An 18612-nucleotide genomic window follows, 5' to 3' on the forward strand; every position below is an offset into this window, starting at 1 on the left:
TACTGGAATTGTTTAAATAAATATAATTTTATTTTTCCACTCTATTGTATTAATGGATTTTGATTATAAAAATGTACGTAACCGACGTATTTCGGTTACACCTACATTCATTTAATTACTAATTACACATCAGCAGTGCAACTTCCTGGCCTGATCTATTAACGTCAGCACTTTGCATAGACAAGATCCAACTCATTATTTTCATGAGATACATTTAATAACAATCTGCGATATCGCGTGCCGCCTCTCAAGGTTCGTAGCTCTTCACTGATGCCGAGAGAGAGCGATCCGCGGCGCGACCCAACAGTTTCGAATCAAACGTCAGCGCGACGACTCTGGAACTCGGACATCGTTCCATATTTGAAATTTGACGTCTCGTCTCCCGCGCGCGTTCCAACTTCAAAATCCGATCGATAACTTTTTAAAGTTTTCTTTTCTGTGATTAAGTTAATGTAAACTTTTTACGGTGTGCCAGTGAACTTTGGTGCGAAAGTAAAAGGAGGTGAAACGTCTTTTTTACTGGTGAGTGCTATGATATTTTTGTTCGTTTTTTATTTTACCGTGATTTTTAACTATTGAGGTCGAGATGTTATTCAATTTATTATTTACTAATGTCACGTACCTAGTGAAAGACGGCCACATTTGGCCAGTGAACCGGTAACATCAACTAGCTCATTAAAAGCAAATCAATGGTGTCATAGACCATAGATTAAAAATAAACCATTCGAGTAACTAATTCCTCATTTCCCGTTACTAAAAGACCACAGTAACTAAAGTAGGTAGCAGACAGCTGATACATTATTGAGCAACACAAAAAGTAAAGATTATATCATTCATAAAAAACACGCTCATACCACTCCATTGACCTACTGCGGAGAAAAGAATAAAATCAGCATAATTACATTACTACTGACTAGACAAACTGTAGCCATTATGTAAAACTTATGTACTTGCCTAATTAAATTAGGTTTAGGAATAATTATCCTAAAGACCTGACCTTACCGTAATGAAAAGCAAAGTAAAATGAGGTAACTTTATGATTATAGGTAGGTTCCCTTTAAAAGCCCGAGCTTGACTTTTCTCTCCACCGTATTCAAATTTTCTTTTTAAAACATTTCCAGTAGGAATTACAGGATAAAAGGATATAAGTAATATTTATAACATCTATTGTGCCAAAAAAATTCAAGTTTTATCACAAATAAACTTACGGAAAGTGCATGGCATACATACCTACCTAATTTCGTACGTGAAATCGATTTAACAAAGTAGGAAGATAATAAGTGTGTAAAATACTAGTAATATTGTAGAGCGGCTGTAGCAGTGATAGCAATAAGCCAATGATTTAACTATTTGATTCATTGTCATTGATGTTAAGAAAACAATAGGTAGATCGTTCTTTCCCGTCATTTAAGTCTGTTAAAGTCACGCAAATAGTGCATAGAACCATAACATAAGTCCTCTGCTTATTGAAACACGTATGTTTTAAAGCAAAAATTGATTGAAAAATTGACGGGTATATCCGTTAAATCTCTAAAGGCCTCTACACAACAAAGCCGCTGACCCGGCGGCATAGCCCGGCGGCCTAGTGCCGGCGGGTTAACATAGTACAAAATGAGGCCGGCGGCTTTGGTGTGTAGAGGCCTTAATGTGGTTCAGCCGTTTTAGATCTACGCTAGCACAGATACATGCACAATTACACAGTCACTTATTATACCCCTTGTTTTTCATGGGGGGTTAATAAAAATTATTAACGATTTTTGTAAAAAAAAAAAGTTTGACCTGCCTTATCGCGGTCAATGGAATTTCTGTTACTCATGCCTGTATAAGGAAAAACATTGTGAAAGAAAAGAGAGGCGAACTTGAAACACTTCCGAACAAAACTTTGACTAAGAACGTTCAAGGTGTAAGTGAATATTTATAACAGCGATTTTTAGCATTTAGAATAATTATTGTATTAATATTATTTTCATTCTTAAGTACTTAATATTGTTTTTTTTTTTTAATTTTATGCTACACTTAATTCTATATACACTTATAATTTTATAAAATTTTATACAATAAAATTAAATAAAGGTGCTTTAATCGCTGATAACAACGATAACTTTCTATTAATAGGTACCATCGATATCTTCATTAAACATCGTTTTATGTCTGAATCCCAAAATAATACTTACTCATCTTGAAACTCAAGTGTCACTGTTCCTTTCACAAAAACACACACAAAAGATTCAAGTACTTAAGTACTTCACAATAAAACCCCATTTATCATGAGAACATTTGCCTCATCGGCATATTCTGAAACATAAGCAGAGTAACTGAACGTGCTAATATAATGACTGAACAAAACAAAAGACTGCATTGAACAAAACACTGTCGGCCTTAAACAAGAACCTAAGGTTAGTGCCGGTTGAATTTTGACCACGAGGGGCTATCTTGTGGGGAAATCTGCGCAGGAGTAGATTGTATCCTTGATGTACACTCACGGGTAATGAAAAAGTTCAAGTGAGAAAAGCACCTAGTTAATTACAAGTTAACGAAAAAAAGTAACTTAATGGCTCCTTCTGTAATATTTTTGTACATTTAACGGTGCATCAGAATATTACCAACTAAAAACATAAATGTATTGTTCAAATTTCCTATTAGTGTATAAAATAGGGGTCATTTGGTGTCTGCATTTTGTAAGTGGAACTGTTTCTTTGCACGTGGGTGTAGTTTCTGTGCCTGCACAAATACAGACTGCACGGAGCACTCTCTATTTCATTAGTTATTGGTTCTATTGGTAAATAAAATTAGACACAGCTGGATAACTGGATATAGTTCAGTAGGACTTTTATCCTGTTTCAGTGGCAATCATCGCTGAATCAGCATAATTTAAATCTGTCTTACGCCCACTTATAATTGTGTTTGGAGGCTTAGGAATATTATTTTGTGACAGAATTTCGTTCCAGGTCAATAAGATAAGCTTATAATTAGCCGTACCTAACTTACTAATTATTTATTCGAAAAATAGCTACATCTATATACCAAAGAGTTTTGGTACCAAGCTATGTGTGACAATAATTACACGCCTCAAAGCCAAGCGTTGCAAAACTGGCATCTATGTTAAAGAGTTTAATAGCCAGCTGTATCTTCACTTCCAGCTTATAAAGTGCTGGTTAACGGTTGCGTACCACTTGTCAAGGCCACCACGGGCTGCTGTTTCAGTGACATGAGACGTGACGCGCATCCAAGGTTAATTTCACTTGGGACACGGCTAGCATCGTAAGTAAAAGATGGTTCAATGTTATAGGTGCATGCAATCATATACAATGTATTGTATGATAGTGGATACAGTCCGTTCTATCGATGGTTGTTTCTATAAATTCTATTATTTGATTCTATTGCAATGCAATGAAAAATGAGCACATTCTTTCAATATTGTATTTAATTTGTATAAGATATTGTATGGTTATCAAACTATGACTGAGTGATGTATCAACTCTGTAGGTTCTTTATAATTATCCATGTGGCGCACCGTGGCGTGGGCAGTCCATGACTGATCCTAATGTGACACACTATTCTTTTCACCACTGTGATAAACCCGTGGACCAGCTATATGGTGCTTACATAGAGAATCGGGTTACCTGTATCTACCTGTACCGGTAACCCAAATATGCGAAAGCGCTCATGACATTTAAAAATCCGGGAAATGCTCCGTGAGTGAGCGCTTTCGCATAATCAGGTTACCGGTACAGGTAGATACCGGTAACCCGATTCTCTATGTAAGCACCCATAGCGTTTGTCACCGACACGCTGAAGAAGAACTGTGATATTTAGTTCTATAAATTATACATATCTAATTATATACGTAAAATTCTTCAAGTTATGTCCCTCCATCACAAGATGAAAGAGAAGCTAAATACTAAATGTACCAAAGGCGTTACCGAAGTTAAGTAACACATTTCCGTTTCCAAAATAAATACCAAAGCCACTTGTGGCCAAACCTGTTTCATTTATGCAACTGCACGTTGAGACTCTTGAGACAGTATTAAATAATGGTGACCGTTCCGTTCGCAATCTTTTTAACTCAACACTTCTTCGGTATGTTATTATATAGCACTTCAATGTATAGTTTTTCTATGAAATATGTCATTTAATAGTGTTTAAATCCAAATGACAAGCTTTTCTTCTTCTTCTTCAATCCCGCTACTCCTCCGAGTCTGGGGCTGACACCAGCCGCTTCCATCCTTCTCTGTCGTGGGCCAGCAGGTTGAGCTCTGGCCACGACTTCCCTTTCTCATGCTATTGACATCTATACAATTTTGCAGACTTGCAAAATTGTATTTCAGAAAAATACCTCAAGTGCAATATCGGTCACCTTCAAAATTCATCAACCAAATGAGTAAAGCCTACTTGGCAATCCCCCATTACACGCACAATACCTTTTACCGATCCTTATGTAGAACTTTTCGCAATGTTGTATCTATTGTTTGCCAAACACAGTCGACTATTGAACCCTCCATTGATAGACGATGAGTCCAGAACATTCTCTGGGGACTAGTCAGAGGTCTGCATCGTGATTAAGAATAATTTTAATCATTGTGGAGATTAGACCATAGGAATATGTTTTAAGTACATATAATAATATATAACTCAGCAAGGTGATTTTGGAAGAAATTCATCGTACATCTGCTCTGCTCATCACTGAATCATATAAATTTAATATTAAAATGATGATATTTGTTTTAACACAGATATTTGTATGGCAATACTCCCGCCCCTTATTACATTGGGACTAACATAACATTGGCGAAAAGTGGGTACAGCAATGCACCTCTGCCTACCCCGCAAGGGAGTACATTAGTACAAGGTGTGTGTTAGTTTTTTTTTATCCTACCCATGTTTGAACATTCCCATTCATCGATGAGCCTGCGATAGTTTTTAATAAATCCCAAAGTGACAAATTAGGAATACAATTTATTTCATGACCAAAACAAAACTGTATCCATTATCCATATTTTTAAGGACTTGTATTACAATTTTAGACAGTCATTCTGCTACATAAACCGGGCTCTATATGGTAGTCATTAGAGGTAGCGATGGCGTGGCAGAGCTCCTATAACTAATGTAAGGCCCGAGTGACCCCGAGTCAATAGAACATCGTGAGCAAATAATGAGACAGCTAAAGATATTAGTGAAAATGAGCCAAAAGTACAACTTATTTGTAACTTCTTTGTGTTTTTTGTCTTTTGACGTGGATCTTTTGACACGGAACGAGGACACATTGTATGTAATTTATCTACTTTTGTCTTGTTTTTTATTTCAATTGAAACCTGTGCTATTTATACAGCGGACCGCTTTGCTCAGCTAACAAAGGCATTACGCTAGTTTATTTTTCCAAGGAACAGGACAGTGATTACATTATGTGATCCTCAAGTGACTGTATCGCATGCAAATAAGAAGTCAATATTTGCTGTAACAAGTTGTTTTCAACGTGAGACCAAGTGTCTCACAAAAAGTGGTTTGCTAATGTGGAAAATTTCTCGGGATATACACTGCGAGCAATGAAAAAGTTCCAGTGACAATAGCACCATATTACTCCTAAACGGAAAAAAACTAGCTTAACGACGATGTCTGCAATATTTAAGTACATTTACCAAAATATTACCAACACAAAATTTAAATATTATGATCAAATCCTAACTAATATTATAAATGCGAAAGTAACTGTGTCTGTCTGTCTGTCTGTCTGTTACTCTTTCACGCCAAAACTACTGAACGAATTTGAATGAAATTTGGTATACATATGGTATAGACCCTGGGAAAGAACATAGGCTACTTTTTATCCCGGAATTCCCACGGGAAAACTTTTTAAAGCGAAGCGAAGCTCGCGGGAACAGCTAGTTCTAATATAAATGTTTAAACATTTTCCATTGCTCGTGAGTGTAATAGGTTGGGTGATGGGATACGATTTTTTTACCGGGAATTATGCCGGCGCGGCGTTTTGTGGCAGTGGCGTGTGGCCCGTGTGTGAGGACCCTAAAAGGCCCACCCTGTACAAGTGTACACTGTACAGGGTGTTGCAATAGTGGTATATAAGCTGAGTCACCCCCTTTGGTCTTAATGGACGACCGAATGGCGTAGTGGTTAGTGACCCTGACTACTGAGCCGAAGGTCCCGGGTTCGATTCCCGGCTGGGGCAGATATTTGTTTATACACAGATATTTGTTCTCGGGTCTTGGGTGCTGATATTTATATTTAGTATCTATCTATCTATGTATTTGTGTAGATATATCAGCTGTCCGACACCCATAACACAGGTTCTGCCTAGCTTGGGGTCGGATGGCCGTGTGTGAGATGTCCCCACATATTATTATTATTATAATATACCACTTTTGCAACACTTAGCATTTATCGAAATATCCGGAGAAAAAGCTCAACTTTTAATAGTTCAAGTTCAACTAAACATTCCGATAATACAAAGTAAAACTACTAAGCTATTCTATCCACACATGTTGGCTTCCTCCAATGTTCCTGTGTATCATGGATATTACATACATGTGCTATTCATATATTATGCATTGCGTGGCGGTGACTAAGTGTAAGTACATAAACTAGTGCAAATAAATGCCTTCGATACTTTAACAACACCGGAGATTTGTCATATACTCATTAGGTATAAATAACCTACTTGAGAACAATTAAAATTTTATGATGAAATAGTAAATAATACTGTCTCAATATATTACTTTTATTTTAGTTTTATTGCATTCCAAACACGTGTCGATTGCGTTTGTTTTAAAAAGAATGTAAGTATATGAAATAAAATTAATGTATGACATTAATTAACTATTACCTATGTGGTAAAATTTATATGGCTAATTACTTCCTATCTCTAATAGTTATCTTGTGGAATTGCCACTGGACTAATTAACCATACTGGCACCATATTTGCATTTTTATTTTATTTTCTTGTTAGTATAAATCATGTTATGCGTTATACAGGGTGTTGCAAATAAGTATACTAAGTCGAAAGGGGGTGACTCAGGACGTCAATATTAACATTATTAACTTTTGTACCCCTACCGACTTACAACACTTATTTTCTGAAAACATTTGTAGTACGTAACACGGCCACTTGAGAAAAAGATCTGTAGAGTTTTCCATTAAGCATTATACCCTTTGTTTATGGAGAGGTATTCTAGATCTGACATAGCTAGTAGGTAATCTAACTAATAGTTATAGGTAACTGCGAGAGAATAATTATTTTAAACCATAATTATTACATTACCCTACCCTAAGCTATGACCAAAATTACCATTTTGCTTTCCGTAGACTTCCCAGGCATCCAAGAATATCCTTACTACTCGAAATGATATCAACATTTATATTATTCATATTTAATTACGCAAAGGGTCACTACCGAAACGGGCCTTCGAGAGATCGCTTTTAGCGATATGACACGACGCATCGAAACTGACTTTGTAAACTATAATGAGTATCCTGAATCAAAATTATCTTTTAACTTTATAAACTTAAATAATACCACAGAATCACTAACTAGTTCTCACGATTAACGAACAGATAGTACCTACATAAGTACTAAGGATGAAATGACCAAGGAAGCGACAGATTTCCATCGAACAGGAAACAAACACTCGATCCGACATTACGTGGTGTGATTGTAGCTACCTTAGATTAAGAATATACGAACTAAATGTCGTGACAAATAACACCCCACTTCTACCACTCAGCTCTTATTTTGAATTAGTTCGGTTGGAAGATTTGTGACTTTATTCATTGGTACAATGGGTTGTCATTAGGTTTAACTGACGGGAAACAAAATGCGGGAAGTTTTTTGCTTTATTTTTGTATCTGACACACCATCTAGTTCGTATATCGTTAATCAAAGGCTGCCACAGAACAAATAACGGTGTGCACTGGGCAGACCCGGCGTATCCATGGTTCAATAGACCACAAACATGCCATAATGCTGTTTGTGCTATGTAATGTCAACAATACCTATTGGTATTGCGTGGTGTGTATATTGTACTCCACTCCACCCTACAAAATGGGCTGAAAAATATTGAATCCATAATACATATCTAGGAGTTGATACAGTATCAGCTGATTCATTTTGCTAACTGGTGTAATAATATATTTTGCAGTGATTACAAGGTTTTCGAACCTCCGTTTACGTTGCGTATCGTCAACTGTCACTGCCAAAATGTAGGGCTGTTCTTCTGTTCTTTTTCCATATGATTGTGTAGTATCGAAAATAGTATAGTATTGCCAAGTTAGCTCGTGAAGGGCCCTTTGATAAGTGATAACTATAACAATCAATACTGATACTGCTTTGAAGAGATATAAAAAGGCTCTCACGTAGGTCTACTACTCTATTGGTCATAATTAAAAATCATGACCTCATTTAGAATATTTTTAGTCCAAATGCCTTAATCACACCGTTTGTCTAATGATATTTGAAATGATACATTTATATACCTACCTATGTATGTAGGTACCATCTGATAGCCGCAGTTAGGCATGCTAGGTAGGACCTAGGTTCCAATTGTTCGATTGTAGATCGAAGTTGATAGAAGTAGTAAAACAGTCGTGTGATTGTATCATCCATGCCATTGTGCTAAACACAATAGAAAAAATATGCGTTTACTCAACATCCACTGCATACAATTATTGTAAACATTTAATTAAGAACTCATGTAATTTATGAATCTATTTTTTCTCGTTGTTATGAAAATAATAAACTTGATCGTTGAATAATTTTCCACGTAACAGGAAGTCGTATCAAAAGATGAACTTTAATGTAGTTTACATGTAAGTACTGCCGAATGGCGTAGTGGTTAGTGACCTGACTACTGAGCCGATGGTCCCGGGTTCGATTCCCGGCTGGGGCAGATATTTGTTTAAACACAGATATTTGTTCTCGGGTCTTGGATGTGCCCGTAAAATGGCAATATGCCCGCCCCCTATTACATTGGGACTGACATAACACTCTGGCGAAAAGTGGGTGCAGCAATGCACCTCTGCCTACCCCGCAATGGAGTACATTAGTACAAGGCGTGAGTGCGTGTGTGTATGTAAGTACTACCAACTTTACTTTTTCAGCAAAACAATACGACAAAAGGTCAAGAACCCGCTATTCGACGTGATGCATACAACATTGAGGCTGGATCTGTTTCTGTATTCTGTCACAGTTCACACTAACCTATGTATTTGAGGATCTCACTAATCTTTTAACACTTAAATAAATTACAAAAGGTTTGTTTATGCATGGTTCCTGGCGTTCCTGCTACTTCATTCTTAGCGGTAGTGTACCTATCAAGCCTTATTAAAGCAAAACGTGGGGTTTAGGCTCTTCGCAAACCGACCAACGACCACAGGCTCTGTAGCCAGACCACGACTTCTCATGTGCGGCCTTTGTATGAAAAACATAACCTAACCAACATTAAAAATCCCCGACGTTCAATACAAAGTCGCATAAGTTAGGAACGGTTAAGCCGATTTTGATAAAATATGGCTATGAACACGCGCGGTAACAGTAACAGTACACAAAAAAATCAAAAATCAGCCAACAGTTCGAGAGCTACGCTACACAGACAGATACACACACACACAGATATATACAATAAAATCCTCTTTATTTGCACCAAAAAACGGAAACAATACAAAATAAGAACAGTACAAAAAGGCGGCCTTATTGGTTATAGCAATCTCTACCAGACAACCTTTGCATATGTCGCAGGCATCTGGTTTAATCTCCTGTTTGATTGAACCGCTAGCCCGTTCATTGGATGACGCTACTCAGTTGAATGACTAAAGAACAACTCGTCAAGTGGTTGACTGTAACGTCCAACGTCTTGACTGAACGTTATTCAGCGAAGTCGTTAAATGGGATTTAGTATAGCAACTTTGTAATGTCTGGTTAGGATGAACATGACCAGACAAGAGTCAACAAAAAGACTATGTTACAAAGCTCTCATCTTACAAATTAACTAAACAATAACAATAAACGTACCTTGATATTGTTGTTCATAATTATCCAGTTTCAGGACATTTTTTTCTTTGAAACTATCCGCCGGCGGTGTAATAATAGGTACATCCATGTTGTCACACTATTTTAACATAAATAACGCACTTTAAAGCTAATTTATTTGCAAAAAATAACAATACAAGTGCTTTTTGTGTCAGCTGTTCGCTGTTAGACGCCATATTTGTTTTATTCACCACCTGACTGATTTTAAGTCCGCTAACTAGTTGGACGTTTTGTGACGCTTGTACAATCAACGTTCGGCCTAGTCATACAACTGAATAGCGTCATCCAATGAACGGGCTAGCGGTTCAATCAAACTGGAGATTAAACCAGATGCCTGCGACACATATATGCAGGCAAGTTGAACTTATAAAACCCCTCTTTTTTGTCGGGTCACCAGCGGCTGTCGTCGGTGTATCGTTGGAGCTGAGCCTTGGTATTTTCGCAATGAATCCGTCATGCACGCCAATCACAAACATTTATAAGATTATGTTGCACTTTCTCTCACACACAGATAGATTATTATTGGCAATCAGTTGTAGGTGCAGCGGTGTTGAGATGATATTAGGTATGATTTATACAAAGACAGAGCTACTACTACCACTCATACCACAGACAACTTTTGGATGGACGATATAATATGAATATATTTTTACTTTAATTATTGGAGTAACTTCTTTCTGATTCACCTGCCAGCGGCGGGACCGAAAAACATATATTATTATACTGATCAGGGGTCATGACCGGAGATGCTCCTCACACCTCGTGCAGTCTGTCCCTTAGTTTACAGACAATCTTCCTCATGAGGGTCATCGCCTCCCCGCCCGCTGCACCCGGCGTCAAACCCCACGAAAGTGCCTATATACCTTACGCAAGACTCTAAATTGTTCCTGTTTTTCAGCACTGTAGGATTACCACCACCGAACATTAGCACTTGTCAAATCTTACGTAACTTGAGTGGATCTCGGGATGTGTGACAGGCGAGCGACGCTGTTTATGGGTTGTTATACCTTTTTTCACGAGGAAAGACATCTGACAGGACCCTTATTACATTCGAATAAGGTTAGTTATTGTTTGTATCAGATGTCTTTCCCCGTGAAACAAGGTATAATTGCGAATGAGTCAGTGGTGGTACGGTAGCAGCCTGCACATTTGATGCCCTTTTTGCGAACTTGTTTTGACAAACATTCAATAAAATTGCTTTATCCTATGAAAATTTTGAAATAAGAATGAATTCGATAAGAACTAACTTCCTTTAACGACGAGTAAAAAAACAATCTTAGTACTTATTTTAAGACAGAAAAAACTTTTCTGGTAATAAAGTTACATAACATGAAGGATTTATTGTCTATCTTGTACGGGTAATTAAATTAATTATAAACTATTCACAGTAATCTTCAACTTCTTGTAAATTCTTCAAAAACATCATTTAACTAATTACGTTATGGTATAGCTCAATGTAAAAATCACGAAAAAAAAACTAATAAATGAACAGAATTTACAACAAATTTATCTGTTTTCAAAGAATATTGCTAAAATATTTGTGTGTAAATTTACAGTATACAGTATAAGTTTAACCTGTCTACCAATCCATAACTATGTTTGTTTCGTTGACAAATTGCAGAGGTTTACATAGTACGGTAACCAGTAAACTTATCAAACGTTTAAAGACAATCTGTTTTCTTCTAGTTGATGAGGGGATCTGACTTTCTTCTACCCGTCTCTACATCTAGATAGATAGATAGACAGATAGAATATTCTTTATTTGTACACACACATAAAATTAACTTACATAACTTAAATACTAACACATATGTACAAAAATGGCGGTCTTATCGCTTAAAGCGATTTTTTCAAGAAAACCTTAGGGTGGAAGGATATTATGATCAAAGAGTTCTTTAGTACACTTGACTCATGTGTACTAAAGAATTCTAAAGGAATAATCTGGGGGCACGGCAGTGCCCCCACCAAGTCGAGCAAAAAAGCGGCACGGCCGTACCATCCTTTTCTCGAAGCAATTCAGGCCATTTTCGACCCCCTGTAACTTCGTTGTGGATAAAACTAGAAGACTGAATTTTCAGTAACCATGCAGGCATTGTAATGACACGGTATATTTCAAATTTCATTCAATTTGAACCAGTAGTTTAAGAATTATAACGCGTCAAAGTTTCTTAATTTTGTCACTGACTCACTCACTCACTCACCGATCATAAAAAATCTAAGGCACTTCTAGCAGACCTAGAAGCTTCAAATTTGGAATAAAAGTAGTGTTTGGTGTATGAATCAAGGAAAAACAAAAATATTTGGGGGCACGGTAGTGCACCAGCCAAATCGAGTAAAATTTTTCAATTTTGGTCCAGTTTTCTAGGTAGGTACATAAATGCTTATATAATTTCATATTCACATATCAGTAAATATAGGCGCACGATAGTGCCCCTGCAAAATCGAGCAAAAAATTCCCGTCATGCAAATTAAATCCGCAAAGGATGGATTACCTACCTACGGACAAAGCACATCAGGCTACCAGTGTACCACTTATAGTCAAATTTTCTTAATGTACAATGAACTTTGTGTATTGGAAACTAAGGTTGAAATTTAATTAGGGAAATTTGATGCAGTACGAAGTATCAACATTACTTTTATTCATTATGTACATTACGTAGCCAAAAATAAAGTTTCTTGAATCTTACCTCAAGTTTGCGATTTATGTAGGTAGGTACCTACCAAACTAAGTTAACGGACCTACGTACCTAGAAGGTACCGAAAAGAAAAAAAAGTAGAACTGTCTACAAAGTATAAAAGAAATGAGATCCCATCAAAAACAATACTTGTCAAAACTCAACTCAACTCTCAATCTTAAAAATCTTTAATGTTTTTTATAAATATATTGACTTGGTCATCGCACTAAATAATTTAATTAACACGTGTTTTCATGCGATGGCCGAGTCAATATATTTATATAAAACATTAAAGATTTTTAAGATTGAGATGCGTGCGTGGATAAGACTTGGTAATACATGGATCTCACAACTTTTTACCGTAGAACAACTGAGTTACGTACGAGACTTGGTTTTTTTGACAAGTATTGTTTTTGATGGGATTCTACTATTCATCTCACAAACACGTGTTTCTTAATTTATCGGACGTGTATTTTTTCTGCGGTAAATATGCAATGTGTTGTGGCGCTCCTTGGGAGAGGCCTATGTCCAGCAGTGGATGATTATTGGCTGATGATGATGATGATGAAATATGCAATATCACACCACGGAAAAAAATCTTCAACAATCTTCAAAGCTCGCAGGTAAAATAATGAGTAAAATTATCACTATTCCATATTATTATTTCGACAAGCAATAAATTGAAAAACATATCAATATCATTCATTTTGTCTATAAATATTTAAGATGCAAATAATTATACCTACTCAAAATACCACACATGTTTTACGGCTCCTTTTCGGTTGCATTTCGTAAATATAATCCATCATAATTCGTCGTGCCGTGGCTCAGTCAGGCGACGGAACATTGACCTCAATATGACGGTAACTGTACCGGCGAGCACGCAGGGTGCCTACCAAATGACAAATTAAGCAAGTGCACACTCGGTGTGATCCCTAAGGTTGCCTGTAAGAGATCGCTCTCAGCGATAAGGCCGCTATTTTGCATTGTTTCTAGTCTATAAGTATATTTTTGTATGTCTGGTTTATGTGTTGTTCAATAAAGTACTTAATAATATTCTATTCTATGCCTTACGGTGTAGGCAGAGGTGCATTGTTGCACAAACTTCTCGGTGGTGTAATTTTGGTCAGGATTTGAACTTGAGACCGGCGAAATGCAACGTTTCTAACTTCGCCTTCTTTTTTATGAATTAAGGTGATCGTCCTCCGAAAACGGGCCCACGCTCAACGAAATCATGTAGGTATGTAGGTTCCTTTGTTTTTCCTAAATAAGTGCTGAATCACGTTTTGTAAATTCAGTAATGGCATTTTAAGAAGTATATTTATAAAACAAACAATACAGTGGATATTGCCCATAAATTACAATTGTATTTAAATCCTAACTAATATTTTAAATGCGAAAGTAACTGTGTCTGTCTGTCTGTCTGTTACTCTTTCGCGTTCACGCCATAACTACTGAAAGGATCTCAATGAAATTTGGTATACATATGGTCTAGACCCTGAGAAAGAACATAGGCTACTTTTTATCTCGGAATTCCCATGGGAAAACTTTTTAAGGTGAAGCGAACTTCGCGGGAACAGCTAGTACTATATATATATGTATATGTATATATTATACCAATTTTATATAGGGGTAAGTTTCGACGAGGTTATACCTAATATATAACATGCCAATTAGATCGTTTTATCAAGGTTGCTTTATGTTATTTTGTCTTTTTAGCAAAGCACTCTAGGTGCGCCAAAGTATTTAGGTCCCTAATCTTAGAATGGCTAAATACCTAGCGGCTAAATACACAGTTGGTCAGATATTTTAAATGTTCTTAAAACAAGTCCGAGGACATCGGGTTATTAACGCATTTTGTATCAAAAATAGCTGAATTTATTCTCAGACGTGCATTCAAAAACCTTGAATAAATTTAATGTGCACGTGTAGAAAATATTTTAATTCAGTTTTTTTAGAAAATTAAAAACTTAAATTTATAAATTTAGATTTCAAATGTCGCTTTTAAGTAATGGGATAGGTATTTTGGTATTTGCACGCTTTTAAAAATAAAATAAACAGGTTGGTACAATACGGTCCAAAAATTTCGTAGTATCTGAAATTGGCTGCGATTACACTTGGTGCTTTGTCAAACTAACCAACTGGCAATCTTTGAAAGAATGAATAGGTGATTTGTTAGTTTTGCAAGGTACAAAAGTGCTTTCGCTGCCAACTTCTTAACTACCAAGTTATTTGAACCGAACTGTACCTACTTAAGTACCAAATTAAAATTTAATTATATTCTTGGATACTTATATTAATTCCAACTCACTTCGCAGAGTAGACGAAAATTCCTGTCAAGGTGAGCCTGATGCATGCAGGTACCTATTTAAATAGTACATAAGCATACTGCAAGTTTAAAAAAAAAACTTCAGCTGAGTGTGTCTGTATTGCTTTGCTTTAGATGGAATTAAAACATGTAATTGTTTGAAATATCTAAAATACTATATTATATGTGTATTATTATTTAAATTTTAAATAATAATTTGTGCAGGTTTTAAATTTTAAAACCTGCACAAATTGCCAAAGTAATGGTTTCTCTAGACACAGGTGTTGATACCATTTAATTGCAATCGTAAGTTTTTCATGGGAGTGTACCTAGTACCTACCGGAAAAATTCAAACTATTACATTCAGCCACTAGCCTATGTTCAAAACTAAAATCGACTTAACACACGTTCGCACGGGACATTATTATTTTCAAATCTGGCAGTCATGGATTTTCCTTGAAGTACAACCTACTAAAGGCAAAAGTTTGTGAATATGTGTGTGTTTGTTACTTCTTCACGTCAAAACGGCTCAACCGATTTTAATGAAATTTGCCATGGAGTTAGCTGACACCCTGCATTAACACATAAACTACTTTTTATCGCTGAATTCCCACGGGAAAACTTCTCAAGGCAAAGCGAAGCTCGCGGGAACCGCTAGTATACTATACATCCCACTCAGAGGTAACCGCAATCTTGCGGTCTATGTATAGGCTCCAGAGCCAAACCGATTAGCAGATATTATGCATAACTATTGTTGATTTATCTAACGATTGATATGTTTGACCTGCCTCGTATGGTATGGTGGTTATGTCAAACCTTTGGCCTATAGGTTTATGGCCAATAGTCGAGTCTTATGAGCTGTGCGTGAGGGGCTACCCACTTACAACCAGTTCAAAAACCTCCCTTCCATGTCACGATAGGCAGAAGGCCTGAAGGCCTAGCACGGGGCACAAGATGCTTACATCAAGACGTGACAAAAGTCTCCCGTCGCACTCGCTCTGGAAGCCGCGCGATGTGACCCAAAACTTTTATCACGTCTTGGCGTGCGCGCCTTGCGTCCCGTGCAAGGCGTTCTGTAAGACTTATGAGCATCAATCGACAATCCACGCACCTTCCAAACTCCAAAACGATTACGGCAAGATTCCTTTTGTCCACCGCCGCCGTCCGGTAACCCGATCTGACGTAACAGCGAAGGTTGCCGCGCTCCGGTCATCTCATAGTGTAACGTAACACATTGCGTCAACAATTGAGAGGAGGCCTGTGCGCGCTGGTGTCGACATATTGATTGAGAGTCAAGTGCGGAAGCGGAAAAATGCGAAGATGTAACGCAAGATTGGAGTGATCTGTGCATCAGCCAAGGCGGAAGAATCGGTTTACATACAGTTTTAAGTATTCTAGCATCTAGAAGCCGTTAAAATTATGCATAGCGTTTAACACTAGATGCGATATGCTAATGCATTTTGATTATGAAAAAATATGATTTAAATACATAATTAGAGTTTATAAAAAATACAAAGCTATTAAATTAATGCAAGAAGGTAATAAAACCAGATTTTCCTTCTGCTCGAAGTGCAAACCAATTGATTGCCGGAAGGTTATTGCCGCGGATTACCATTGCAGCAACCATTCATAAGCCCCTCTCCTCTCAACCTTTCGACGATCGACTCGCAAAAATGACGGCATCATCGGTGGCGGTGGTCCGACACCATCGCACGCACACACGCGCAGGAAACCTCGTGTGTGTACACGGTAGCTGTGTATGTGTGCGTAGTTCACTGGGCCACACGACTGGGCCACCGCTAACTGGTTGCTCACTCACACAGGTGCATTGACCCCCATTTGGGTTTTTGGGCGGTTTTGCACGAAATTCTTGTAGCAAATGGGTTGGTGTAAAGTGTAAAGTTGGATTGATATGAAATGCTAAGAAATAGACCTTAGAAAGGAAAAACAAGTGTCCGTTTATAAAAGTAGTTCAACATCAACATTCCATCAACCTGAATCATTTTAATATTATGTTTCTATGTGTTCGTTTTTTATATTAAAAGGAATTATACTAAGATGTTCTTAAATGTCTGAATTTTCTTATATTCAGTTATCAATCAAAATTAATTCAGGAAACCTCAGAATATAATTATGTACGAGTAATAACTTTTCGCTTAAATCTAATAGAAAATGAGGGTAAGTAGGAAAATACCTGCATCGGGAATTAGGGACTGTCATCTGTATATGTATTTATTAACCAGTCGTAGTTTTAACCGCTAGGAACAATGTTGTCTGTGTGTTTTGTGGAAAAAAAGGGTAAGTAAATAATCTAAGCATGTATTTTTACAACAATATAGCTATCATCGATTTCACTCCGAAACAGAGTTAAGTGTATATTTGTTTCGGATAAAGTTTATTATTATTATCTTTTACCGTTTTTTTATATTTATTTGCCAAATTCTAATTTTTTTCTCAGCATCTGTTTTTTTTGTTACATATATATGTACTTATTAGATATGTGAATATAGGCAGGTATAACACAATAGAACTTGATTAAATTATAATTATTAATGCCTAACTAAAACCAACTAATATAAAATTAAAATGATTAGATATTGATTTAAAGATGTTAAATATTCTTTTGCAAATTCTTAGGTACTATAAAAGTTGCACACCCGTTAACTTTCTCTCAATCCGTTAATCTAAATCTAAACGTCATCTAGTTAGGGTCTAGCCACACTAAGCCGTATTCATAACGATATTGTCGTATCTTGACCCCATTAGATTGGTATCGTTCATATTTGTAGTTTTACTGATCGATCATACGTGTATGCTATAGTAACTGTTATGACTATGATAGTGCTAGTGTCTTTAATCACCGAAACGAATGAGGCACTTTTTTTTCATTTTTATCTTATTATGACCTAATAATGGTTTGTACAATAAACGAATCCTAAGTTTCATACGTTTTTTCATACGCATCAGAAGTTTCATAACAAAATTATTTATTTTGATAATTATGGCCAAACGAACGTACCTGTAAGTGAAGTCAGCTTTATTTGAAGAGATTATTTAATCAACGGTGACCCAGAAAAGGGAAGTGTCCTAATATCTATTCGGTGCATGTATGTGTGTAGTCCTCACAAACTGTTTATCCGCAAGTACCGTAGTACCATAGAACTTGAAGCATAACCGGTTTTGCCCTTTCTATTAACTAACTGACTAGTTTACGGTTTACCAGACACGAACTCAGGGAATGTTCCAAAATATCACCTGACCTGCTGATTACCTATATATGCCTATTTATTCCTATATGGCATGAAAATCGTGTATCTATAGTTATCAAAATATATTATATTATATATTATATTGTTAATTTCTTCCGGTTGTCGTATAATATGTATATTATAAAGGCCTTGGCACAACAGTAAGTCTGACGGTTGTGCCAAGAGTCTCTGCTTCGATACCTGGGGCATCGATGGGGAGAGCATCATGAGATATGTTGGTAATGATAGGAGTCAAATGTGTGTGAAATAAATAATACGTTTACAAACACACAGCAAAACGGTGTTTATTAGCAATGCTCCCTGTGCCACCCACACCTCAGGCATGTA

The 18612-nt window shown here is 36.7% G+C and overlaps 1 protein-coding gene across 3 annotated transcripts in view; it reads left to right on the forward strand.

Moving 5' to 3' along the window:
- Positions 1-291: 291 nt before the first annotated feature.
- LOC105387236 (ABC transporter G family member 20) overlaps positions 292-18612 on the forward strand; it is a 41149-nt gene continuing 22828 nt past the window's right edge. The window contains exon 1 of one of the 3 annotated variants that reach the window (XM_048630589.1): positions 292-522. Coding sequence is in view for 2 of the 3 variants with exons in the window: in XM_048630588.1 (XP_048486545.1) it covers positions 17284-17314 (31 nt within the window). In the remaining variant the exon portion in view is untranslated. Of the gene's footprint in view, positions 523-17229; positions 17315-18612 lie in introns of those variants that run through there. The other 2 variants (XM_048630588.1, XM_048630586.1) reach the window with 2 other exon arrangements.

The sequence above is a fragment of the Plutella xylostella genome, chromosome 26, assembly GCF_932276165.1.
Source record: "Plutella xylostella chromosome 26, ilPluXylo3.1, whole genome shotgun sequence".
NCBI classification, from domain to species: Eukaryota; Metazoa; Arthropoda; class Insecta; order Lepidoptera; family Plutellidae; genus Plutella; species Plutella xylostella.